At 38.4% G+C, this 27,813-nt stretch overlaps 1 protein-coding gene across 1 annotated transcript in view; it reads left to right on the forward strand.

Moving 5' to 3' along the window:
* Positions 1–27,813, forward strand: part of C5H10orf67 (chromosome 5 C10orf67 homolog) — a 194,921-nt gene that overhangs the window by 111,714 nt on the left and 55,394 nt on the right. The window contains exons 10-11 of the mRNA XM_077896424.1: positions 16,001–16,060; positions 16,686–16,862. Coding sequence (XP_077752550.1) covers positions 16,001–16,060; positions 16,686–16,862 — 237 coding nt within the window. The remainder of the gene's footprint in view (positions 1–16,000; positions 16,061–16,685; positions 16,863–27,813) is intronic.

Raw genomic sequence — 27,813 nt, forward strand, 5'->3', positions numbered from 1 at the left:
TTTTGAGGTACTTTTTGTTAGTGGTATAAGATAGGGGTCTGGTTATATTCTTTAACATGTGAATGTCCAATTTTCCCAGCACCATTTATTGAAGAGACTGTCTTTTCTTCATTGAGTGTCCTTGGCTCCTTTGTCAGATATTAGGTGACTATTTATTCATAGGTTGATTTTTGAACTCTTGACTCTGTTTCATTTGGTCTATGTGTCTGTTCTTACACTAGTACCATAGTGTTTTGATTACTATAGCTTTATAATATAGTTTGAAATCATGATGTGTAATGTCACCAGATTTGTTCTTCTTTCTCAGGTTTGCTTGAGTTTTGGGGAATCTTTTGCAGTTCTGTATAAGTTTTAGGATTATTTTTTCTACCCTTAGTTAAAAGCACAATCTGTAAAAAGTGGTATCTTAATAGAGATTGCATTGGCTTTGGGTAGTAGAGCCCTTTGAGCAATATTAATTCTTCCAGCCTATGAACATGAGAGATCTTTCCATTCATTTGTGTCTTCTTCACTTTCTTTCATCAATGTCTTGTAGTCTTCAATGTACAGATCATTCACCTCTTTGGTTAAATTTATTCTGAAATGTTTTCATGTTTTGATTCTATTGTATATGGGATCATTTTCTTTATTTTCTTTCAGACGGTTTGTTGTTAGGGTATAGAAAATGCTACTGAGTTTTATGTGTGGATTTTTGTATCCTTCGCTTTCATATATCTTGAAGCTAACAACAACAACAAAAATGTCCTCATCAGAAAAGTACTATCACTGAACTCTTAATTTTAACTAATTATTCATCTGTTTCATCCCAGTGTATTTGGTTCTTAGGGATAATCTAGAGTTAAGATGGAAACGAGCTACGAAAGTTGTTGTAGCTCCTCGTTCTGGGGGCATAGCACTGAGCCACCACTGTAGCTGGCCTTGATCCTATAACTGGGTTCCCTGTTGCCTGAGTTCCCTCTGAGTCAGGCCTATTCCGGGTAATGTGGCAGGTTTGGCCATTCAACTAGGAAACCAGCATTTTGGTGACCCGGACATCTACTATAATAAAATGTATGACTGAATTTATGTGACTAGGCCTGTGTATTTGATAAGATTTAGGTTATTATATCACTTCTCATTGGTACTATCACTGTTCTCTATATATTATTTTTTAATTAATTTTTTTTAGAGAGAGAGAGAGTGAGCATGCAAGTGGGGATGGGGGCAAAAGGAGAGGGAGAGAGCGATCGTAATCAGGCTCCACATCCAACAGGATGCCCCACAGGGGGCTCGATCTTGCAACCCCGAGATCATGATCTGAGCTGAAGTCAAGAGTTAGATGCCCAATTGACTGAACCACCCAGGTTCCCCTCATTGGTACTATCACTGTTCTGACGATGGTGTTCCACAAGCAGAACCTAGGGTTTGCCAACAGTTACTGCCATAGGACTGAGAACCACTTTGAAATCTGGGGGATGCTTTCAGTGATCTGTAGGATACTGCATTTACATTATAGCTCTGGGAATAGTGGCGATAATGAAGCATGCTATGAGAAGTGTCTCAATGTAACTGCATCCCCATATACTTAGCAGACTGCAGAGCAAATTTTACTATCCTTGTGGTCCCTGTTTCACTGTCAGTGAGTTCCCACCCACCAGTCAGAAAATGTGCTTGCTCTACACAGTCCTGGACATCTGGTAGTCCTGCTCAGCCTTCTTAATCTACTTTACCTCTAGTCACAGAGGCAGAGGATAAACCTTGTGAAAGGAAAAGTTCTCTTGAGCCAATATTGTTCCAAACCCATCACAGTGAAGCCCTCAGACCCTTGCAGTGATTCATGCCCGATGAAATCAGCAGACATATTTGTCTATCTATAACCAAGAGGTTTATTACAAAATGTCTCAGAGTACTATTTCTTCTAGGTGGTTCCCTCTTCCTAAATTACCCTCTCTTGGTTAGCTTCTGCTCATCCTTCAGGTCAGATGTCAGATAAGGCCTCTGGGAACCCTTCCTCCTTACTCCCCTAGCCCGGACCATGTGCCCACCCCCAGGTTTATATGGCACACAGACTCCCTCTCAGCTCTACCCACACTCTGTAGAGATGGCCTGTTGACTTATCTCTACTTTCATCTGGTGAACTAGTTGAGATCAGGAAATCCACCTTGTTCACAGTTGTGCCCCCAAAACCTACTCTGGTGGCTGCTACAGAGTAGATACTCAAATATTTATTATGAGTAAACAAAGGAATGAATTTTAAAAATGATTAGTTGAAAATGACTTAACCCACACTATGTCATGAATTACATAGATTTTAATAAACAGGTAACACTGTTAATATACATATGTGACACAGCTACGTGATATATGAACTAACTACAATGTACTTTCCAGTATTAATTTATAGGTTTCTTCCAGTGTTTCTCAAATTTTTTGGTCTCAGGATCCTTTTGGATTCTTCTCCTCTAAGGAGATTTGGTTTAGATTGGTTTTATGGGCTAATATTTACTACATGTGAAATTAAAACATTATTTATTGGTTCATTTAAAAATAACAATAATAAAAAAAAAAAAATAAAAATAAAAATAACAATAATAGTCTCTCACATATGCTGAAATAAATAGCATATTACCTATGAATATAATTTCTAAAACAAAAAAAGCTTAGTAAGAGTGGCATCGCCTTACAATTTTGTAAATTTCCTTAATATCTGGCTGACTAGAAGTGTCCTTTTATCTGCTTCTGCATTCATTCTGTCAGGGTAAGTATCATGGAGCCTCTGAAAACTCCACTATGTATTGCCGAGACCATGAGATGAAAAAAGGTGATTATTGTCTTAGTACTGTTATAATAATGACATTGTAAAAGCCATAAAGATTTTGGGAACCCCATGGACCCTTGGACCATACATTGAGATCTGCTACCCTCTTTAATAAAGAAAAACTCTTAGCCAGGTGTGTTTAAGAAAAATATCTTTGTTTTGTTCTAGTGCTGATTCTCTTTCCTTTGTTTTTGTTTCACTGATTCTCTCCCTTGACACCACGCTGTCAGAATATACACTAATACTTTGCAATGAACATAAGCCATTAATACTGAGTTCAGGCAGCAGAAAGCCCCAAATTTCTATTCTAGGAGATTGTCATTTATCTGTCACATAGTAGTAGTTGCAGCAAATGTTTACTATGGGTAATACCCAGTGTTGTGCTGTGCTATGGTAATCCTAGATGTTGTGTGAAGATCAGAGCCATAAATACCCCTAGCATACATGGTATATGTAGAAAATTCAGTAAGAACAATTTACAAGAAGAAAATAAACAGAGAGGACACTCTCCCTTGATTTTTTAGGACTCCACCACAAGGTGATTATGGGGTAGGCCAGCAGGATGAATCACAGAAAGTGCTGTAGGAGAAGAACTCCACCACTGTACCACTCTATACATTTATTGGGGAAATTAGAAAGGGTACCAGGACCATCTAGTGCATGTTTGCTCAAGTGGGAGCTTCTTGGCCAAGGAAATGCCCTATTAAGATCACCCAGACTTGAGCTCAGGGAAGTGGCACCAATGCCATTGGTATTAAGTCCCCCAGAGAACTTACTCCATTCCAACTGAGCCATCTTACTGGTCAATTAAGGTGGAGGACAGGTAAGGAGCTGCTGGGCCATAGGATTATCTGTTCGCACTGGAAAGTGTGGTGGTTCCTTTCCTCCTCCAAGAAAAGAGGGGTGGGTTATTCACACCTTCACTTGGTGATGAAAGCAGAGTCATAGTTGAGAGGGTGACCAGCTCATCCTGGTCTAACCACAACTTCTCCAGGCTTTACACAGAGAGTCATATCTAGAAACCCCCAGTCAGGCAAACCGGGACATTTGGTCTGCCTGATAGCTAGAAACCCGAAAGCTCCTCCTGAGAGCAGACATGATTCTGTGTATCCAATGTATTAAGAGGATTCTGAGGGAAAATTCAACTCCTGTCATGTTTCATGGGGAAAGACTGAAGCCTAAGATCAGGAATGAGACAAGAATTTCTGCTCTTGGGATCCCTGGGTGGCGCAGTGGTTTAGCGCCTGCCTTTGACCCAGGGCGCGATCCTGGAGACGCGGGATAGGATCCCATGTCGGGCTACCGGTGCACGGAGCCTGCTTCTCTCTCTGCCTGTGTCTCTGCCTCTCTCTGTCTCTCTCTGTCTCTCTGTGTGACTATCATAAATAAATAAAATTTAAAAAAAAAGAATTTCTGCTCTTATCATCTCCATTCAACATTGTATTTTAGGTCTTAACCAGTATAATAAGGCAAGAAAAGAGATAAAAGGCATCCAGATTGGAAAGAAAGAAGTAGGACTATTTTTATTCTCATATGACATGATCATCTGTATAGGAAATCCTAAACACTCTACAAAAAAGCCACTAGAATTAATAAATGAATTTACCAAGTTCAGAAAGATCAAGATACAAAAATAATATATTTCTGTACACAAGCAATCAATAAAAAATGGAAAAAATAAAACATCACTTATAATAGCATAAAATATGAAATGCTTATGGATAAAATTGACAAAATATGTACAAAACCATACAAAACACTCCTGAGAGAAATTAAAGACTTAAAAAGATGGAGAAACATACCATGTTTATGATTTAGACAATATAAACTGTCAGTTATCTCCAGGTTGATTTATAGATTCAACACAATCTCAATCAAAATCCTAGAAGACTTTTTTTTTAACCAACAAGCTCCTCTAAAATTTATATGGAAACTTATGGATCATGAATAGCTGAAATAATTCTGAAAAAGAACAAAGCTGAAGGATTCACACAACCTGCTTTCAAGACTTACTGTAAAGGCACAGTAGACAAGGTATAATGATACTGATATAAGGATAAACATAGTTTGATGAAATAAAGACCCCAGAAAAAAACCTACTGGGTCATATATGATAAATTTATTTCAGACAAAGGTGCCCAACCAATTCAAGCAGGAAAGTATGATCTTTTCAACAAAGGGTGCTGGAACACTTGGATAGCTCTAAGAAAAAACAAACCTCAACTCAACCTCACACCTCAGATAAAAATTGACTCAAATGGACCATAAACCTAAATGTAATAGCTAAAACCTCAGAATTTCTAGAATAAGGTACAGGAGAGGATTTTGTATATGGGAAAAATGTAAAATGTTGGAGCCAGAGGGCAGATAGATGTAGAAAAAACACATGAGAAACTCCAATATATATTTATGATGAAAACTCTTAGCAAACTGGGAATAGGAAGGTTAAGAGGAAGTCTGAATATAATTTTTTAAGTACATAAAGTAGAATGAAAAATAAAACATATCAAATATATGATTTAGAGCTGAAGCAGTGCTAAGAAGGAACTATAGCTCTAAATGCTTACAGTAGAGAGAGTCTCAAATCAATAATTGAAATTTCTACCTCAAGAAATTAGAAACAAAAGAGCAAAATAAACCCAAATCAACATAAGGGAAGGAAATAATGATAATAGCAGAAATAAATAGAATTGAAAAATAGGCAAACAGAGGAAATCAACAAAAATAAATCAATAAAATCAATAAAATTGATAAATATCTAGCATGACTATTAAATATGGAAAGAGATGGGCAAAAGACACAAATCTCCAACTTTAACAATAAAATAGGATATCATTATACAAATTGTCACAAAGGATAATTGGGGGCTGAATGCCCAGGTGGCTCAGCGGTTTAGCGCCACCTTCAGCCCAGGGCATGATCCTGGAGACCCGAGATCGAGTCCCACCTTGGGCCCCTGCATGGAGCCTTCTCTTCCCTCTGCCTGTGTTTCTGCCTCTGTGTGTGTGTGTGTGTGTGTGTGTGTGTGTGTGTGTGTGTGTCTCATAAATAAATAAATAAAATATTTTAAAAAATAAAGGATAATTGGGTAACCTACAAAAACTTTATGTTCATGAGTTTCAAAACTTAGGAAACAAATGGAGCAATTCCTCAAAAACCAATGACTACCAAAATTCAATTAATATGACATAAATAATCTTAAAAGTCATACGTCCATAAAAATTGAATGTATAATTTAAAAGCTCCTGAAAAAAAGAATTTCCAGAATGTCTGGATAGTTTCAATAAAGAATCTTACCAGACAGTAAAGAATTAACACTAGTTTTATACGATATATTTCAGAAAATTCAAAGAGGCAGAATCATTTCTCAGTGCATCATATGAGGCTAGTATAATACTGAAACCAGAAAAAGACCGTATGCAAAAAAAGGAAAAGTATAGGGCAATATCTTTAATGAATTCTGGTGCAAAAATACTCAACAAATATTGGCAAATTGAAGCCTACTATGTATAAAAAATTATACATTATGACCAACTGAGATTTATTCATGATACAAAACCCTAGTTCAGCATTTGAAAATAAATCAATAAAATCCATAAAGACATAGCACAAGATCATGTCAACTGATGGAGAAAAATCACTTGAAAAAAAATCCAACACCCATTCATGAAAAAAGCTCTTAGCAATCTAGGAAAAGAAGGAACTTCCTCAAATTGATGAAGAACATGTGCCAAAAAAAAGTCCTATATCTTTCATCAGGCTCAATGATAAAAGACTGAATATTTTCTTTCTAAAAATCAATTGCCTTTCTATATGTCAGGAAAGAACATATGGAAACAAAAATTAAAAACACAGTGTAATTTGTACTTGCTCCAAAGAAAACATAAATAGATATAAATCTAACCAAACATATGTAGGTTCTGTATGCTGATAATTAGAAAATGCTTATGAAAGAAATCAAAGACTCAAATAAATGAAAAGACTTACTGCGTTCATGAATTGGACAACTCAAGGTAGTAAAGATGTCAGTTCTTCCACAAGTTGAGATCTAGTTTAATGCATTTCTATCAAAATCCCAGCTAGGTTTTTTGTTTTGTTTTGTTTTGCTTTGTTTTGCTGACATAAACAATTTTATTCTAAAGGTAAGGGCCTAGAAGAGCTAAACCAATCTTGAAAAGATGAATAAATTAGAAGGACTCACTTTACCTGATATAAGATTTATCATCAGTAATCAAAGAACTGTGGTATTTGTAGAGGACTAGACCCATAAGTCAATGGAACAGAACAGTGAACCCAGAAGTAGATCCACACAAATATGTTCAACTGATTTTTTTTTTTGACATAAGTGTAGAAGCAGTTTACTGGAGGAAGGATAGCCTTTTCAGAATTTGGTGCAGGAGCAATTGGACATCTGCAGCCCCCAAAATGAACCTCATGTAAACCTTATACCTAACACAAAGAGTAATTCAAAATGGATTATAGACTTAAATGTAAAATATAAAACCATAAACATTTGGGGAGAAAAAGAGAAAATCTTTGGTGTGTAGGGTTAGGCAAAGAGTTCTTAGACTTGATACCAAAAGCACAGTTCATAAAAGGAAAGATTGATAGATTGGACCCTGTCCCCTCTTAATATACATGGGCTGGTATAAGAAAACACCACAGATTGGACGGCTTAAACAACAAACACTTATTTCTTGCAGTTCTGGATGCTGGGAAGTTCAAGATCAAGAGGCCAGCAGCAGATTGGGTGTTTAGTGAGAGCCTGCTTCCTGGATTGCAGACTGCTCTTTTCTCCCAGTGTGCTCACTTGGCTTTTCTTCAGTGGGTGTACATCAAGTGCTGGGTAGGTGGGGGAAGAGGAGGAGACAGACAGCACTCTAGCTCACTCTCTTCCTCTTCTTATGAGGGGATCAATCCCATCATGGGAGTCTAATACTCTTATGACCTAATCTAAATTTAATTGCTTCCCAAAGGCTCCACCTTCTTATATCATCAATTGGGGATTCATCACATGGATTTTGCAGGGACACAAGGATTCAGTCCATAGCAGATCTTATTAAAATTAAAAGCTTTTCTCCATGAAAGCACACATGAAGCGGATGAAAGATAACTGACAGATGTAGAGAAAAGTTTCGTGAACCATGTATCTAACAAAGGACTAACATCCAAGTAAATAAAGACCTTTCAAAACTCAGCAGTAGAAAAAAAAATCCAACTAGAAAAAGAGCAAAAGACATGACCAGACATATTATTGAAGAGGCACATGAAAAAATGCTCCCCATGAGGGAAATGCAAAAGAAAACCACACTGAGATAATCACTACAGATCTATCAGACTGATTACATATTTTTAAAAGATTTAAAAATTTTATTTATTCGTGAGAGACACAGAGAGAGGCAGAAACATAGGCAGACAGAAAGCAGGCTCCCTGTGGGGATCCTGATGCAGGACTTGATCCCAGGACCCCAGGATCACGACCTGAGCCAAAGGCAGATGCTCAACCACTGAGCAACCCAAGCACCCCCAGACTGATTAAGATTTTTTTTTTTTAAGATTTTTTAAAAAGTGGTGACAACACTAAATCCTGACAAGGATGGAGAGAAACTGAATAACTAGGAGACCAGTTTGACAATTTCTTTAAAAAGTAAACCCGCAATTACAATATAACTCAGCAACTGCACTCTTATGCATTTTCCCAGAGAAATAAAAACATATTCACAAACCAAAATGCTATACTCAAATGTTCAAAACAGCTTTATTCGTAATAGTCAAAATCTGGAAGCAACCCATATGTCCTTAAACATATGAATGGTTAAACATGAGATAACCATACCTCAGAATATTATTTAGCAACAAAAAGGAATAAACTAAAGATACAGGAACAACTTGGATGAATCTCCAGGGAATTATGCTGAATGAAAAAACCAGTCCCAAAAGGCTACACATTGTATGATTCATTTATATGCCACTCCTTTGAAAATTCCAGTATAGTTAACATACACTATTATATTAGCTTCAGGTGTGCAATATAGTTATACAATACTTTTGAGACGATGAAGTGTTAGAAATGGAGAACAAATTAGGGGTTGCCAGGATTAACGATGGGGAGAGGGGCACAGTATGGGAGTGGGGTGTGTTACAAAAGGGCAACACGGGATCTGTGTGTTGATTCTGTGGCTTGACAGGTGCTGAACTAGTATGAAGTGAAATACACACATACAAATGCCTGCTAGGGAAATCTGAATAATATTACTGGGTTGTATCAACGTCAAGGTCCTGGTTGTGATATTGTACTATAGTTTTCCAAGTTGTTAACATTAGGGGAAAGGAAGTACAGAGTATTACAGGTTCTTGGTATAGTATTCCTTATCATTGCATGTGAACCTACAATTATTTCAAAATAAAAGTACATTTTAAAATATTGAGGGTTTTTTTTATTAGCGAATAAGTGCAGAGAAGCTAGATATAACTAGAAAGTTTCTTCCAAACTAAACATACAATTACAATAGAGAAAATTTATCTTGGATACCAGTCTTGCCAGATATACATTTTATAAATATTTTTCCTCGGTTATACCTTTTCTGTTCATTTGCTTGACAATGTATTTTGATGGGAAAATATATCTTTATCTTAAAGCCTAATTTATCAGCTACTTTCCTTTATGGATATTGCTTTATGTATGCTTAGAAACCCTTGCCTTACCCTGAAGTCAAGAAGATATTCTTTTATATTTTCTTCTAAAAAAAAAACCAAAACAACTTATCTTTAGGTGTATAATATATATATACATAACATATATAAATGCATATATATATAAAAGATTTATTTATTTATTTATTTATTTATTTATTTATTTATTTATTTATTTGAAAGAGAAAGAGAGCAAGCAAATGGGGATAGGGGCAGAGGGAGAGGGAAAGAGAATTTCAAGCAGACTCCTGCTGAGCAAGGAACCAGAGGCAGGGCTGGATCCCAGGGCCCTGAGATCATCACCTGATCCTAAATCAAGAGTTGGCCACTTAATCAACTGAGCCACCCACCCATTATGTTGATTGCTTTGGAAACTTTGTTGAAAATCAGCCAGGTATAGTTTGGGGTTCTCTATTCTGTTGTAATGAATTGTTAACCCTTAAGCTAGTACTACACTACGTTAATTTCTGTGGCTTTATACTGGGTCTTGAAAACAAGTAACAGTAAGTCCTCCAACTTTGTTCTTTTCAAAGTCATTTTGAATATTCTAGATGCTCTATATTTCCATATAGATTTGAGAGACAACTTGTCCATTTTTACAAAAAAAAAACTGTTTCATGATTAGGATTGTGATAAAAATGTACAGATACACTCCAGGAGATTGACATACGAACACTTTACTAGACTGAATCATACAACCCATAAGCATTGTATACATCTCTATTTATTTAGGTCTTCTTTAATTTTTGTTGCCAATATGTTTTCATTTTCAGTGGAGGTTTTTGCACATCTTTTGTTAAATTTATTCCTAAATATTTTACCTTTTTTGATGCATTTAGAAGTGGAATTGTTTTATTTCCTTTTTTTAAGATTTTATTTATTTATTCATGAGAGACACAAGGAGAGAGAGAGAGAGAGAGGCACAGGCACAGGCACAGGCACAGGCAGAGGGAGAAGCAGGCTCCATGCAGGGAGCCCGACACAGGACTGGATCCCAAGTCTCCAGGATCATACCCTAAACTGCTGCGCCACCGGGGCTGCCCTTAAGTTTTATTTCCAATTGTTTGGTACTGGTATATAAAAAATACAATCAGGGATCCCTGGGTGGCTCAGCGGTTTAGTGCCTGCCTTTGGCCCAGGGCGTGGTCCTGGAGTCCCGGGGTAGAGTCCCACGTCGGACTCCCTGCACGGAGCCTGCCTCTCTCTCTGCCTGTTTCTGCCTCTCTCCCCCTGTGCCTCTCATGAATAAGTAAATAAAATCTTTTTTAAAAAAATAAAAATACAATAAATTTTATTGTAACTTTGTATTCTTCAACATGCTAGATTCACCTAATAATTTCATAGATTCCTTAAAATGTAAACAACATGTAGATTCTTGATATGTTAAGCAATCAGGTCTTCTGTAAATAGAGATAATTTTACTTATTTGTTTCTAAGCTTTGTACCTTTTATTTCTTTTCCTTTTTTTTTTTTAAGATTTTATTTACCTGAAAAAAAAAAAAGAATTTATTTACCTGAGAGAGAGAGCACGAATGGGGGGGGGAGGGGCAGAGAGAGAGGAACCAGCAGACTCCCTGCTGAGCAGGCAGCCCAAGTGGGGTTCAATTCTAGGACCCTGGAATTATAACCCGAGCCAAAGGCAGGCACTTAACCAACCCAGCCATCCAGGCACTTCTCTTTTTAGTGTTTATAACAATATTTAGGACCTGCAATACAGTGTTAGATAACAGTGGTGAGAAGAAGCATTCTTGTCACCTTCTCCGCCTCAGAGGGGGGCAAACTTTATTACGTTATCATTAAGTGTGATTTGGCTATAGATTTTTCATGGCAGTCATTTATCAGGGTTAGAAGATTTCCTTTTATTCCTACTTTCTGAGAGTTCCTTTTGTGAATGACTGTTGAATTTTATCAAATGTGTTTTTTTCTGCAGCTATTGAAATGGCTATATATTTTTTCCTTTATCCTGTAATATGGTGAAATACTTTGGTTTGTGAATATTGAAGCAATTTTGCATTTCTGAGGTGAACCCCTCTATTGTGACCTTTCTTACATTTTATATGTTATTGCACTCAATTTACTAGTAGTATGTTGAGGACTTTTGAATCTATGTTCATAAGAGACATTGATCTCTACATTTTCTTTCTTTGTGTATATGCATGTTTTTTGGGTTTTAGTGTTAGAGTTATGTTGGCTTCATAAAATGACTTGAGAAATATGTCTTCTCTATCTTCTGAAAACAATTTTAGTGGTGTTAGTGAAAAGATTTCTGTTATTTCTTTTAAAATGTTTGATAGACTTCACCAATGAAAGCACCTGCACCTAGAGTTTTCTTTATGCGAAAGTTTTTGATAACGGATTTGTTTTCTTTAATAGCTATAGAGCTATTCACATTTTCTATTTCATTTTGTGTTTTGTTAAGTTGTATTATTCAATTTTTTCACTTTATTTAATTATGTATTTGTCAGTATGAGGTTTTCCATAACACTCTCTTATAATCCTTATAGTACCTATAGGATCTGAAATAATGAATCATCTTTTATTACAGTTTTAGTAAATTATGTTCTCGATCAATCTAGTTGAGGTTTTATTAATTTTGCTGATCTTTTCAAGACATTAGTTTTGGGTCTATTTTTTTCTTTTTTATTTAATTGATATATGCTCTGATCTCTGTCCTTTTCTCCCCTCTATTTACCTTTTGCTTACTCTGTATTCTTTTTTTTTTTTTTTTTAACCTTCTTAGGATGGAACTTGGGATCATTGATCTCAGGCTTTTTATTATTTGTATTTGGGCATTTAAAGCTATTAATCTCCCTCTAAGCAGCACCATGCACGTTTTGATATCCTATATTTTCATTCAGTTTGGAGCATTGTCTAATTTCTGATTTCTCTTGTGTTTTAGAATTCTGTTGTTTAATTTATAAATTTAGTGATTTTCCTACAAATATTTATGTTATTCATTTCTAGTTTAATTCCACTGTAATCAAAGAACATCCTCTGTACGATTTAAATTTTTATTCATTTGTTGGCAGTTATTGCATGGCCAAAAAGCATATAGTGTATCATGGATCATTTACTGTACTATATCTGCTTGAAAATAATTTATATTCTGCAGTTATCAATTAAATCAAGGTAGTAATAGTGTTTTTTATTTTTATTTATTTTTTTAATTTTTAAAAAAGATTTTATTTATTTATTCATGAGAGACACAGAGAGAGAGAGAGAGAGGCAGAGACACAGGCAGAGGGAGAAGCTGGCTCCATGCAGGGAGCCCAACGCGGGACTCGATCCCAGGTCTACAGGATCACACCCTGGACTGAAGGCGGCACTAAACCGCTGAGCCACCCGGGTTGCCCGTAATAGTGTTTTTTAGGTCATCTATATGTCTTTAACTTTTTTGTTTAGTTCTTTCAGTTGCTGAGAGAGCGGTCTTATATGGCTATATAATTTTGAAAAATTTTTTTACTTTATGTGCTTTAAAGCTCTGCTATTAGGTCCATTTGCATTTATAATTATTATGTATTCTCATAAATTGATCCTTTTATCATTATAAAATGTCCCACTCTATCTCTAGTGATTCTCTAATCCTGAAATCTACTATACATGTTAGGTATAAATGTAGTACCTCCAGCCTTCTTATGTTTGCATTGCATTTTTTCAATACATATATTTTCAGCCTCTCTGTGTATTTATAGTTAAAGTGCTTGTGTTATAGACAGTAAAAATTGAGTGTTTCTTTTTTATACATTCTGCCTATTTCTGCATTTTAACTAGACTGTTCAGTCTATCAACACTCAATGTTATTATTGATAGAATTAGCTTTAAGTGTACCATTTTATTATTTGCTTTTTGTGTGTCCTATCAGTATTTTTTCATTGTTGTCTTTCCTCTGTTGTTGTTGTTGTTATTGTTCTTCTTCTTCTTGCTGTACCTTTAATATATAGTAGAATTCCAATTTAATTTATTATCATTTTGGCTTTTTTGCCTATCTCTTAGTGGTGGCTCTAGCAATTACAATTTACATCCATAACCTTTTACAGTTTACTTAAGGTTAATTTAGGGCAGTTTCATGTAAAATATAGAAATATTGTTTTATGTATTGTATTTATGTCTACGATTTTTGCTTTAAGCAGTTATATGTATTTGAAAGATTAAGACAAAATAGTCTTACATATTGACCATTTCTGATGTTCTGAATTCCTTCTTAAAGATTGGATGTTCTCCCTGGGATCATTTTTCTTCAGTGTGAGGAGCTTCCTTTAATGTTTATCCTGGTGACACAATCCTTCTATTTTTCCTTTACCTGAAAGTATCTTTCTCTTACCTTCAATTTTGAAAGATATTTTCTGTCAGTACAAATCCGAGTTAACAGTTTTTTACTTTTTTCCATTCCTTCAGCACTTAAGAGACTTCATTCCACTACTTTTGAGCTACCTATCTCACTGTCAGTCCACATTAATAGTCTTTTCACGTGAGCATAGATCAGCAACACACATTTGTATGTTGAGCATTTGGGGGATTTTACAGGCATTATGAACATTATGTGTCATTTTTAAAAATCAGGCAGTTAGGGACACCTAAGTGGCTCAGTAGGTTAAATATCTGACTTTTGATCTCAGCTCAAGTAGTGATCTCAGGGTCGTGAGTTCAAGCCCTGCATTGAGCTTCAGGTTGGGTATGGAGCCTACTTAAAAAAAAAAAAATCACTTAACTTGATTCAGACTGCAAGCTCTGCCTCACATGTGGTGGGTGGGAGCTCAAATTTCAGTTCAATCTTTGAGCATTAGCTTTACTGCCAAGCGTGATTCCGGCATCTGCTAAGGATTTGGGCAAAATTTATGCACAAAGTTGAAGGCTCCACAGTCTGGCTTTCTTTGGGATTTCCTTGCCTTGGGACTTTCACTAGCTATGGTTGCCCTAACAGTGTCTTCAGCAATCCTGAAAGGCTTCAAGTTTTCCATCATAGTTTCAGTTGCTCCACCCAGACAGATTGAGCATTGCTATTAAGTTAAAAGCCATTGTCTTCAGGTAATTTAAAAACATTTTTTTTCCAGAAGTTAAAAAAAAAGTCTAGCTGTCATCTGTGGGAGGGTTGGCTTCATAGCAGTTACTTAGCTGTGACCAGAAATATAATTCCCCCCAAATTATGACTTCATAATGTAAATATTATCATATCACAAACACATCCCTCTCACACACTTAAAATTTGTCATTGGTGTCCCACTGCATTTAAAACAAATCCAAGCTTTGTACATTCTCCTTGTTTTTAGCTCACCTGCCCAGTTCTTCCTTAATGCAATGCTTCATGGACTTCAGTTACTATTCTCCTAGACCTCAAGATTTCATGAGGCAGAACTGCCTTCTGTTGAATTCTGCTCTATCTGTAGGTGAGAGAAAAATTTTAAAATAGTCATGCCAGTGAGATTAATGATTAGAGGTGTATCTCACCATTGTTTAATTTCATAAGGTTATCCAGAATTAGAATAACTGGCAATAGTCATAGATTCATATGATGAAAACAGCTTAATATTATTGACGTGTGCACAAGATGGATGAATCTTAAGGACATTATATGAAGTGAAGTAAGTTGGAGAAAGACAAATACAGTATAATCTCACTTATATGTTGAATCTGAAAAAAAAGAAAAAACAGAAAAATGAACTTAGAGAGTGAATTGATGGTTGCCAGAGGTGGGTTGGGAAGTGGGTGAAATGGCTGAAGGTGATCAAAAGATACAAATTTCCAGTTATAAAATAAATAGTCATGGGGATGTAATGTACAACACAGTGACCATATTTAATAATACTGTATTATAGATTTGAAAATTGCTAAGAGAATAAATCTTGCTAAGAGTTCCCATCACAAAAAAAAAAAAACTGTATTTATGGTGGTGGATGTTAACTAGATTTATTGTGGCCATCATTTTGCAACATATACAAATTTAGAACTATTATGTTGTAGACCTGAAACTAATATAATGTTATATATTGATTATATCTCAATTATATAGATATCATCAAAAGCCTCTTATGGGGTTAGGAAGGGAAAAAAGCCTTTCATGTCTGAAAACTAGGATTGACTCTTTAAATCAAAATTTCATCATTATGCTATTGAAGTCTGGCTATTGAATTATCTGAAATTTCTCCAAAACTTTTATATGACCTGGGATTTATAGCTATCATTATAATATGAGATGAATTATTACCACAAAAGCAAACAATGTATGTTTCTCTATAATCCTTATTATGCTTAAAACAATGAACAAATGCTAATGACTTTAAACACAATTTTATTTCTTTCTGTTCACCTCTTTCAATTGCTTTTTTCTTGGCACAAATTTATTTTCTCTTCTAATTCATATTCAACAGTATAATTTATGTTCTCATAATAGTGTTAGTAGTTAAGTGGTTTATAATTCTATTCTTTCATTGCTTGAGGAAGTTTAATAGAAAAATTCTCCTTTTTAAAATATTTGCAAATGATAACAAATGATATGTGCCTTCAATTTCACAGATTAATAAACAGAAGGAGGACATGGAAATAAGGAAAAAGTTGGACAGCTCAGGCAGCAAGGTTTGCATTTAAATTTTTTTTTCTTCTTTTATTCTATGCCCTAATCTGACATCTGGGTTGAAGAATGTGTACATACTGTCCTGAGACTTTTCACTTTCCAAAATCTGATTTTGAAGGAGAAAATGCTTAAAAGTGTGGATGGGAGTCCAGGATCCCAATGGCTGAGGTCCATGAGACGGTATAAACCAACAAAGAAGGGATGCCCAGCTGAGGGAGAGGGGAAAGTGTCATCCTGGTGCACTAAGCCCTAGTTAGGTTCATACCCTATCTCCTTGGGTTCCTGTCCCTTCACTCCAACCTTTTATTCCCCTAGCTTCCTACAAATAAGATACAGTCCTCAAGCTGCCACTTCACCCCCCTCCCTCCTTTCCAGGTGCTTCCAGAAAACACTGATCTGTTGGTTTTTCTTAGTACAGTGGCATCAGCGGGAGGTGTGGAAAAACAGACCCAGCCTACACATTAAATCGGGCCAAAAAAGGAGTGTGGGACTGGGCAAAGGAACAGATCTACGCCCTTTGGGGCTGAAAACTTGACCATGCAATGCCCCCTCAAGGGAGGAAAAGAAAGGGATGCGAATCTGAAGAGTGAAGTGAGAATAACAAAGCCCCTTCTCTTTGTGTGCCAGAGCCTGAAACCAGTCAAAGTGAAAGAGACCGCTTTGTCTCCGTGGCCCTCACAGCCCAGGATTCCATCCAGAAATAGAGCCATTTCAAGGTCACACTCACCCTCCCTCACTGTAGCGACTGTTAAGACCAAGATAGTTAAGACACCAAAGAAATCTGCAAAGGAAGAGCAGCCCGTGGTAAGAACCAGTCCTCTGACCCCACCCTAGGACACCCGCGTCCACAGAGGGCCCCTACTGTATTAGCACTATTGTGACCTCAAGGCCAACGTCAGCAAGGCCGACCGTCTCATACATCAGGTTCCCCTACTCTCTATGCCTGAGCTGGGCAGGGAGGTCTCTACACCAAGGTGTTCTTGTTGGGTCCCCCTGACTGCCCAAGAGGATGCCACCATTATCCACAAGTTGATGTTTAATTTAGCTTAGCCACTAAGGCTCAGTGGCTCTCTATTAAATTAGCAAGACAGATAAGCCATGTTCCAAGCACTTTCTAGGGTGTATAATTCCTAACTCATTACTGCCCAGGACCTGTCTAGCTTACTGAAAAGGGCACTTGGGTGGCTCAGTGGGTCATGATCTCGGGGGCGCGGGATGGAGTCTGCTTCTCCCTCTGCCTGTGTCTCTGCCTCTCTCTATGTGTCTCTCATGAATAAACAAAATCTTAAAAAAAGAGAAAAAGAATCAGCATACTGAAAATCCCCTGAGTGTCATGCAGCCATATAGTCCATTTTCTCATAGTATTCTCAGTTGACAACTGGATGAACTCACATCACCAGAGACACGTGTGCATGAATGATATGCTGTTACTCTCCCAACCCATCATCCTCCCCAAATAATCAGAATTGCTTTTTACTGGACCCGAGGCAGCACTACTGGTCTGTATAAGAGAGCATGTTAAGAGGTAGCTCTCTGACGGTCAACTCAATGTTGACTTGGTGTGTGGACACCGCTAAAGCTCTGCTCATCATCGTGCATGACACGACCCTGCCCTTTAGAATGTTCCTGTGGAGACCTTGCTTCTGCTGTGAGCTACAGGAATTGTAGTTCTCTGAGCAACTGATCTGGCCTGTGGGCACCGTGAGTTGTATAATTCGTCAAAACTCTTTTTCCATGTTGATTTTTAGAAAGCTTAAAAGCCCCCTGGTGATACATGGAGCCAACATGTAGCCCTTCCCATACTCCTCTGCCTGGCTCCTGCACCTCGCCTTGTTTTTCCTCCTCCTCCTGTGGGGGCAGAGTCTGCCTCTCTCACACTTGGGGCAGGAGGAGCAGAGCAGGATCATGCTGCCTGTGTCATCCTTGTTTCAAATGCAAAGGTACAGACCCCTCATGCCCACCACCCACTGGGCAAGGCTCATGGCTCCTCCCCAGCAGAGGAGCAAGCCAGCAGGTAGAGAAGAGAGGCCCTGGTGTAGACCCCAGGGGCTGAGATAAAGCATTCTCCTCTGAAAGTATTTCCACTTCCAATCAGGAAGTATAGACAACTGGAAACCAGCATAATTTCCAAAGGAGGAGAATGTTATTTGGGGGGGGGGGGGATATGGTGCATGACCAACCAGTGCCTAGGTTCTAGAAGGAAGATGTTTAGAATGCAGTTCTTAGGGAAGTTTTTTGTTTATCGATTTGTGTGTGTGTGTGTGTGTGTGTGTGTGTGTGTGTTTGTAGGGTTTACTTTGCTTTGTTTTTGTTTTTTGTTCACCAAAGAACAACAACAAAAAACCGAACAAAAAGAAATCTAGCCCCGAGGCTGAGTGTGCAATGCTGTCGGCTGACCTGGGGGACAGGTCAGCCGAACTGAGAGAGGGGTTCTAGTGTCAGCCTCAGACTTAGGGAGCATATGGCCGAGGCTGTGCCCTGTTCCAGAAGGTTCCATCAGCTGCCATGAAATCAGGTCCCTTGGCGGTGGGGAGTGGAGGGGGTGGGCAGAGTCTGGGGTCTTAGGCTCTGAGAGGATGACGGGAGGACTGCAGAGCAGGGGAGGTATGTGGGACCGAGCAGCAGAACCCCAAGATCAGAGCCGCACGGGGAGCTGCCCCAGGCCCTAACTAAACCCTACAATGGCAGATTAAAAAAGCTCCAGGGTTCTCGATTTCCAGCTGAAATTTGAGCTTCCAAGTTCACAGCCACAAGGGGCAGAAAAAACCACTTGTCCTCAGTCACAGAAGATGCATCCTAAAGGAGAGACAGGGCTGATAGGATCTCTCAGAGGTGTTCAGTTCAGTGGGATGTTCTGTTAGAGTCAGAGTCTCCCCTTCTGACCATATAGGATTGTTATTTTGATGTTGCCAAAGCCTCACAGTGTGTGTTGTCAGCTGGAGAAACTCAGAAGTTAATGTTTAACCGTAAGTAAAAATTAGACCGGAGGAGGGGGGAGGTGACATAAGCTGGTGTGCACATATTTCTATTAATTGACTCCATTTAAAACTGAAGTATATTTTTCTAGGTCACCATTAACACTATCATATACATTTTCATTGTTAGTAATTTCCATAGAAGTGCCCCCTTATATCTGATCTTTCCATGCGGCACCGTCTTCACTGCAGATTAACTTGATGCATTATGAACACTGACTTTAATTTTCCTCTTTTTTCTTTTTTAAATCTTTCATGACATTGACGTAGCTGGACTTCTTAAAAATTGTCTTTAAAGGGTTTTGCGACATGTATCGCATGCAAATGACCAAACAGAGAGCTCGCCGAAGGAACTTTTTACATCAGTCATTTATCTTATCTAATTAATCATACTTATTTTTTTGAAATCTGTGTCATTCGGTGGGAACTGCACACGTGCTTCACATAGTGGAGTACACAGTGATAAACTGAGTGTTTAGCCAGTCTGAAAAGCACGATAGGAACATTGCTGTTTGATTTCTATTTATGAAAGATTTCACAACATAAAATTTGTATTTGCACAGTGTTTTGTGTAAAGTTTATTTTTTGATATCTGTGAAACATTTCAAATACTAAAATTTCACGTAACAAGGTTAGATTGGATTCCCAGGGGTTTTTGCAAACCTCTCTCCTCCCCTCTCCCCAGGGTAATTAGTTAATTAAGGTTGCACCCAGTAAATGCTTCCCTGGAAGACTTCTGAGCTTCCATGGGGTAACCTGGTCTATGCTGATAGAACATATGGTGTGTGCTTAGATCTGCAGAAAGCATTAGGACTGTCTGTGTGGGAAATGGGACATGGACAAAGTCAATCACGTCCGCATCCTTAAAGTTCACTCACTACAAAGCAATTTGTACAGCATAGAGGACTTCAATAAAAACTCTAGACCATTATTCTTTTCACATTTAAAAATTGTCAGGTAAAATATTTCCGCAATAGTCTTGCAATTATGATCACATTCACCCTGCAAGCTAGTGATTTAATAAAAATATTATTATAAAATAGAGAATGATTGTTATAGGATTATAGGCTAGGTAGGTGAGGGGAAAAAAAAATCTTTCTTTCTGAAATTGACCGTTGTCCTCCTATGCAAACCTCTTATTTGATTAAATTCCACATGAAGCTTGAAATAAACATCACCAGAGAAGAAAATAATATAATCTGTTCATTGTTTCATTATTTCATTCTTTTTAATCTTGGCTTTGCTTGGTAGGGCAGGCAGTTAAGAGTTCTGCAGAGCAACATGGGAAAGCCTGCATTTTGCCATTGTGGATCTGGCCAGAGTGGATGGCTGTTTGATCCAAAGATAGGATCATCCTGCGCATGTGCATGGTCTTCAGAGGCTGTCAAAGGATACTCACTGTATTTTGAGAGACTTTGTTGACACAAAAGAGTTTTCCATATTGTACTAGATCTTTCATCAAATAGCTTTACAATGTAGGGATTATTAGAATCATATACTCTATACTTGTTTTATTTCAAAATCAAAATTTTCATTTGCCACTAAAATGAATTCATCTTTAGATTATGCTCTCCAAAATTGGCAAGCTGAGTTTTATTATATATAGAAGTCAATTGAAAGTGGCTATTACTTTCTACATTGTCTTATTCTGAGTAGTTCGATGATAAATTGAATACTTTCAGTATATTTGGGACTGAAAAGATCTTAGCGAAAATCATATTCAATTTTTGTTACACAAAGGAAAAATGTTTTTAGATAAGAATCACATGATGGGGGATCTCTGGGAGGCTCAGCGGTTTGACGCCTGCCTTTGGCCCAGGGCGCGATCCTTGAGACCGGGGATCGAATCCCACGTCGGGCTCCCGGTGCATGGAGCCTGCTTCTCCCTCTGCCTGTGTCTCTGCCTCTCTCTCTCTCTCTCTCTCTCTCTCTCTATCACGAATAAATAAATAAGGATAAGGTATGGGAAGGGGGATTCGTATGGTAAGGGCTAGTGATAGGGCTAGGATGGGTGCTAGGATATAGATATAGAGGATGTGAGGGGTCGTAGGGGTTTCTTTGCAAAAAGTTTTACTGCATTGGCGATGGGTTGGAGAAGACCATATGGGCCTACAATATTGGGCCCTTTTCGGAATTGTATATAGCCTAGAACTTTTCCTTCAACAAGGGTAAGAAAGGCTACGACGAGGAGAATTGGAATAATTAATGAGATAATATTGATAAAGCTTTAAAAAAAAGAACCACATAATGGTTTTTTTTTTTTTTTTTTTAAGATTTCATTTATTTATTCATGAGAGACACAGAGAGAGGCAAAGACACAGGCAGAGGGAGAAGCAGGTTCCCTGCAGGGAGCCTGACATGGGACTTGATCCCGGGTCTCCAGTATCACACCCTGGGCTGAAGGCGGTGCTAAACCGCTGAGCTACCCGGGCTGCCCACATAATGGTTTTTTTGGGTTTTTTTTTCTCTCTCTCTCTCTCTTTTTTTTTTTTTTTTTAAATAAATTTATTTTTTATTGGTGTTCAATTTACCAACATACAGAATAACACCCAGTGCTCATCCCGTCAAGTGCCCCCCCTCAGTGCCCATCACCCATTCACCCCCACCCCCCGCCCTCCTCCCCTTCCACCACCCCTAGTTCGTTTCCCAGAGTTAGGAGTCTCTCATGTTCTGTCATCCTCTCTGAGATTTCCCACTCATTTCTCTCCTTTCCCCTTTAATCCCTTTCACTATTTTTATATTCCCCCAATGAATGAAACCATATAGTGTTTGTCCTTCTCCGACTGACTTACTTCACTCAGCATAATACCCTCCAGTTCCATCCACGTCTAAGCAAATGGTGGGTATTTGTCGTTTCTAATGGCTGAGGAATATTCCATTGTATACATAGACCACATCTTCTTTATCCATTCATCTTTCGTTGGACACCGAGGCTCCTTCCACAGTTTGGCTATCGTGGCCATTGCTGCTAGAAACATCGGGGTGCAGGTGTCCCGGCGTTTCATTGCATCTGAATCTTTGGGGTAAATCCCCAACAGTGCAATTGCTGGGTCTAGGGCAGGTCTATTTTTAACCCTTTGAGGAACCTCCACACAGTTTTCCAGAGTGGCTGCACCAGTTCACATTCCCACCAACAGTGTAAGAGGGTTCCCCTTTCTCCACATCCTCTCGAACCTTTGTGGTTTCCTGCCTTGTTAATTTTCCCCATTCTCACTGGTGTGAGGTGGTATCTCATTGTAGTTTTGATTTGTATTTCCCTGATGGCAAGTGATGCAGAGCATTTTCTCATGTGCGTGTTGGCCATGTCTATGTCTTCCTCTGTGAAATTTCTTTCATGTATTTTGCCCATTTCATGATTGGATTTGTTTGTTTCTTTGGTGTTGAGTTTAAGTTCTTTATAGATCTATAGATCACATAATGGGTTTTAATGCTTTGTCTTCTTGTTATGTTCTGGAGGAACAGTGATGGCATTTTATTTGTAGAGTTTATAATATTTTAATATAACTTAATTAAGGATCTAAGATACAATTGTGGAAATCCAGAAAAAAATAAATTTGAGATCTGTATCAATTTTTATTCTTCCTTAGGCACTCTCAGGCAGGGCAGTTGCTAGGTCCTGACCACATGTACCACCCTAATGGTAACAGACGTATCATCCTTGACATTCAGGTACCCACAGAGCAGCCATCTTGCCCCTCCATGCATGGTGTTGCTTTATTGCTTTGCTTGGGTTTCAGCTGTGGATTTCTCTCCAGTTCCCACTGGAAGTTGAGGCCAGTCTTGAACACTAGGTCATTTAGCCAGAGTCCTGACACTGCCTGGACTTGGGTCTTACTCTCATGAACTCTTGACATATTGTTGCTCATTCTAACTGCCCTTATTGCATGTACAAATTCTGCTACTTGGTGCCATGAATTCTGTCATAGAACTTATTACCACAGGACTGCTGCAGTATGGATGCTGGCCAGAGCCAAGCCTGAGGTAGCTGCACGCCCCTGAACACTGGGCATTGGAATATTGGCCTCCCCCTTTAGATCTAACTCTACTAACTTGTCAGTTTCTCCAGCCCTGACCATTTGAGGCCCAGTGTCCACAAGTCCCAGCTTTGTCCTCACACCCTGGGGATGATTTTACAATACAGCAATTTTTTTTTCTTCGGAAGGAATATAATTTCATGGAGGATGGTACTTGAACTTTTCTTCATTTAATATCCCTTTGTTTTCTATTCCTGTAGTCTCTGCTTGTCCATAAAAAAGGAACAAATTAAAGTTATTTGTTTTCCCTGACTTATTCATTTAGTACATATTACTCTTACCCTCTTACCTTGCATATCTAATCAATCTTAGATAACCAGTGATATTTCACGGAATTGATTTAATGCCAGCCAAATCCAAAGAGTTCTTAAGGATTGTTAAGATATACAACTTTATTAGAGAATCAAGGTACTTTCATTTAGACTTTTAAAAATCTGAAAATAGCTTGAAGACCTTCTTCACCAATTTCAAGGTGGCAACCATACCTCTGTTGAATATATGAATATATATATGAGGCTATCTGAATGTAATATAATATAATTTAATATACTACAAGAAGTAGTTACCTACAACCAATGCCACGAAGTGTTATGGAGTTCAATCAATCCATTGGCTAAAAGTATACATATGGTGAGCCCATATTCAGTTTCATGCCACCAGAATTTTTTTTTAAAGATTTGTTTATTTATTTTAGAGAGAGGGAGAGAGAACATGAGCAGGGGTAGGGGCAGAGGGAGAGGAAGAGAGAGAATCCTCAAACAGACTCCCCACTGAGCATGGATCCTGACATTGGGCTTGATGTCAGGACCCTGAGATCATGACCTGAGCTGAAACCAAGAGTTAGCTGCTTAACTGACTGAGCTACACAGGTCTCTTCATGTCACCAGAATTGATTGACACGAGCCTGAATGGACATGGCCTAGAATGTAAGTCTGATGAAGATACATAGTATTTCTAATGGTTTTCTTTTTTTTTTTTTTAGATTTTTTATTTGTTTATTCATGACAGACACACGCAGAGAGAGAGAGAGAGAGAGAGAGAGGCAGAGACACAGGCAGAGGGAGAAGCCGGCTCCATGCCTGGAACCTGACGAGGGACTCAATCCGGGTCTCCAGGATCACACCCTGGGCTGAAGGGGGCGCTAAACTGCTAGGCCACCGGGGCTGCCCTATTTCTAATGGTTTTCATGAAATAAGGCATAAACATATTTTAAGTTAATTACTTATGTTAAGATTAGAAAGACTTTAATAAACAGTTTTTTATAAACAGATTTTTATACAACCATTGGAAGAGCTAAGGAGAATAAGTATTAGGAAAACAATTTTAAAAAGATTTCATACTGAAGCATCCAAATAACCAGTTGGTAAGAGATCAATAAGAAGTCACTGCAATTTTTAGGAACCTTTGGCAATTTTCTACTGCATAGTTAGTCTCAGTGGTGAAGATAGTATTTCTTAAGTGCTCTCCAAAAAGTTATGAAACTCAGGTCTGGCCATTCATCTTGCTTCAAATGTCTCCTTTTCAACTTTAATATGTTTTCATATAAAAAAACTGATATAATTTGTCACAGCAAGATTTGTCAAATGCAAATGCATTTGACACTTTCACTTATACCATTTCTGGAGCTTTTATTTTTGATTTTTTGATTTTTAAAAAAAATTATTTATTTATTCATGAGAGACACACACATACACACAGAGGGGTAGAGACATGGGCAGAGGGAGAAGCAGGCTCCATGCAGGGATCCCAGTGCGGGACTCAATCCCAGGACACCAGGATCACGCCCCAGGCTGAAGGCAGGTGCCAAACCACTGAGCCACCCAAGGACCCCCAGAACTTTTATTTTTTAATCTTTTTTTTTCCTAAAGTAGGCTCCAAATCCAATGTGGGGCATGAACTCACAACCCTGAGATCAAGAGTCGCATGCTTTACCAACTGAGCCATTCAGTCATCCCCCTGGAACTTTTCATTCTTAATGTAGATCTAAGTGATCTACATTTCCATCTGGTATCACATTCTCTCTTCCTGAAGAACTTCTTTTTTTCAGGTGCAGGTCTTCTGGAAATGCATTCCCTCTCTGTCCTTTGATTGAGCTTCTTGAACTTGTGGTTTGTCTTTGATTAACCTCTGAACAATATCTCCAATTATCTCGTTTACCCCATTCTCTCTCCCCCTTCTCCTCTTGCAACTCCAATTACACATATGCTAGACTGATACTGTGCCACAACTCTTGGATGTCTTGCTCACCAATTGTGAACTATTTTTTCCTCTTTGTGTTTCAGTTAGGAAAATTTCTTTTTCATACCTTCAAATTCACTAGTTATTTTCCTCAGGTGTATTGAATCTGAGGAATGAGTCATCAGATTTTTAGTGTTCTCTTTTTCATTCCTAGTATTTTCATTGGATTTTTTACATATATATGTGTATATATCTATTTTTTTCATCTCTCTGCTGAAATTCACTATTATCATCCATGTTGTTTACCTTTTCTCCTAGCTTCTTTAACATTTTAATTATAGTTAGTTATAGTTATTTTAAACTCTCCATCTGATAGTTCCAAGATCTAGGTCATCTTTGAATCCAATTCTGTTGATTGCTTTATCTCCTGACAATAGGTTCTTTTTTCCTTGCTTTTTTGTCTGCCTCATAATTTTTGATTAAATACCAAACATCATGTATAGACTAGTACAAAGTGAAGTAAACAGTATGCACATCTGGAAACAGCATGCATCTTCTTATATCAGATTATTATTGTAAGGAGTTCAGCCAGTCTAGCTAGAAGCTGAGTTGAGTTTGGTGGTTGCTGTGGTTCTTCTTGACAGCAGTCATGATGTTCCATTTGCAGGGATACGTGCTTGGAGTGAGAGTGAGAGAAAGAGAGTACTTTTGTCCGTGTGCTGATGCACCCTCAACTTCAGCAGAAACCTGTCCACTTGTGCCACAGAGGTCTTTCTCTTGATGCTACCCTTCCTCAGTAGTAGGCAGCTATTGTTTGGTGTTCTGCAAGTGAGGCAGAGAAGGTCCTCTCTTGTTCTAATCCAGATCAGTCTTTGGGGATTGCTGTGTACTTGGGTCTCAGAATTGGGAGATTCATGTCACCAGAATTGATTGACACGAGCCTGAATGGACATGGCTCAGGATTCTTGCCCCTCCTCCCTGCGGTGGTTTACTTCTGCTTGATCTGAAACTGGCCTTGGGCAGAAGTTTCCTGTCCCTTCTGCAATAGTAGGAACCTCTACTTGGTATTATTAAACTCTAAGACCCAGGACAATTGCTTACAGGGAAGAAAAATGTTTCTTTAATTGTTTCCCCTTACCAGAATATGTCTTCACTTGTGCTCTGTAAGCAAGAAGCTTTGCTGCCCTCCCCAGCAGTTGAAAGTTTTTCTTTCCTAGAAAGGAATGCCCTGGGAGAAGTGGGTGGAACTTGGTGTCTTACACTTCTCCACCAATCACGTTCTTTGAGTCTGATTGGCCAGAGAGTTTGTTTCCCTTTTTCGAGGGATTTAAGACTTTTCTTCTGTCTCAGGGAAGGTACTTTTTCTCTTAGCATGAGCTGATACCCTCCTGAAGTCTGCACTATCAACAACTGTCCTGCCCTGCTCTCAGTTATCCTCATGAGCTTCTGGTAGGACATGAGGTAAAAAGCTGAGGGTGAGTGTGAACCCGCCTTTTAACATGTCACCCCAGCTAGTTCAGACTGCTCTGTTAACCTGTACTTGCTCTTCAGTGGTTCTTTACATTTTAGTTTATTTTTTTTTTATCTGCTTGTGTTGCAATTGACATGATACTGCTTCTGCTGTAGATAAGACTATTCATGCATCACATCTTCCATTGGAAGGTCTTGCTCCTCTTTGGAATTCATGTTGCCTAGTTGTGACCTCAGTTTTCTAATGGGTCCAAAACAAGTTGTGACTTTGTAGTGTATCTGGGTTTTTCTAGTAATTAGTATGGCAGTGGCTTTTTTTTCTTCTTATGTGGGATGCCAGAAGCCTGAATCTTTTTTTTATAAAACACTCATACTTCTACAGAATTTTCTCAGTAAAGAAATGTCAAAGAAAAGAGGCGCCTGGTGACTCAGTGGTTGAGCATCTGCCTTTGGCTCAGGTTGTGATTCCAGGGTCCCAGGATCGAGTCCCACATCAGGCTCCTTGCAGGAAGCCTGCTTCTCCCTCTGCCTGTATCTCTTCCTCTTTCTCTGTGTCTCTCATGAATAAGTAAATAAAATCTTAAAAAAAAGAAAAGTATTTTAAAAATGTCAAAGAAGAAAGTAAAAAAGAATCCTGTCACCCAGAGGTAATTGTTAAAAACTCCTTGTGACCATCCTTTCAGACAAATCTTTTTTTAAAAGATTTTATTTATTTATTCATGAAAGAGAGAGAGACAGAGAGAGACAGAGAGAGACAGAGAGAGAGAGGCAGGCTCCATGCAGGGAGCCCGGTATGGGACTCGATCCCGGGACTCTGAGATCATGCCCTGGGCGGAAGGCAGGTGCTCAACCACTGAGCCACCCAGGCGTCCTGTTTTCAGACAAATCTTTTTTTTAAATATTTTATTTATTTATTCATAGAGACACAGCTAGAGAGAGAGAGGCAGAGACACAGGCAGAGGGAGAAGCAGGCACCATGCAGGGAGCCTGATGTGGGACTTGATCCCGGGTCTCCAGGATCACACCCTGGGCTGCAGGCGGCGCTAAACCGCTGCGCCACCGGGGCTGCCCTCAGACAAATCTTGATGCAGATTTGCA

This window comes from Canis aureus, chromosome 5, assembly GCF_053574225.1.
Source record: "Canis aureus isolate CA01 chromosome 5, VMU_Caureus_v.1.0, whole genome shotgun sequence".
NCBI lineage: Eukaryota > Metazoa > Chordata > Mammalia > Carnivora > Canidae > Canis > Canis aureus.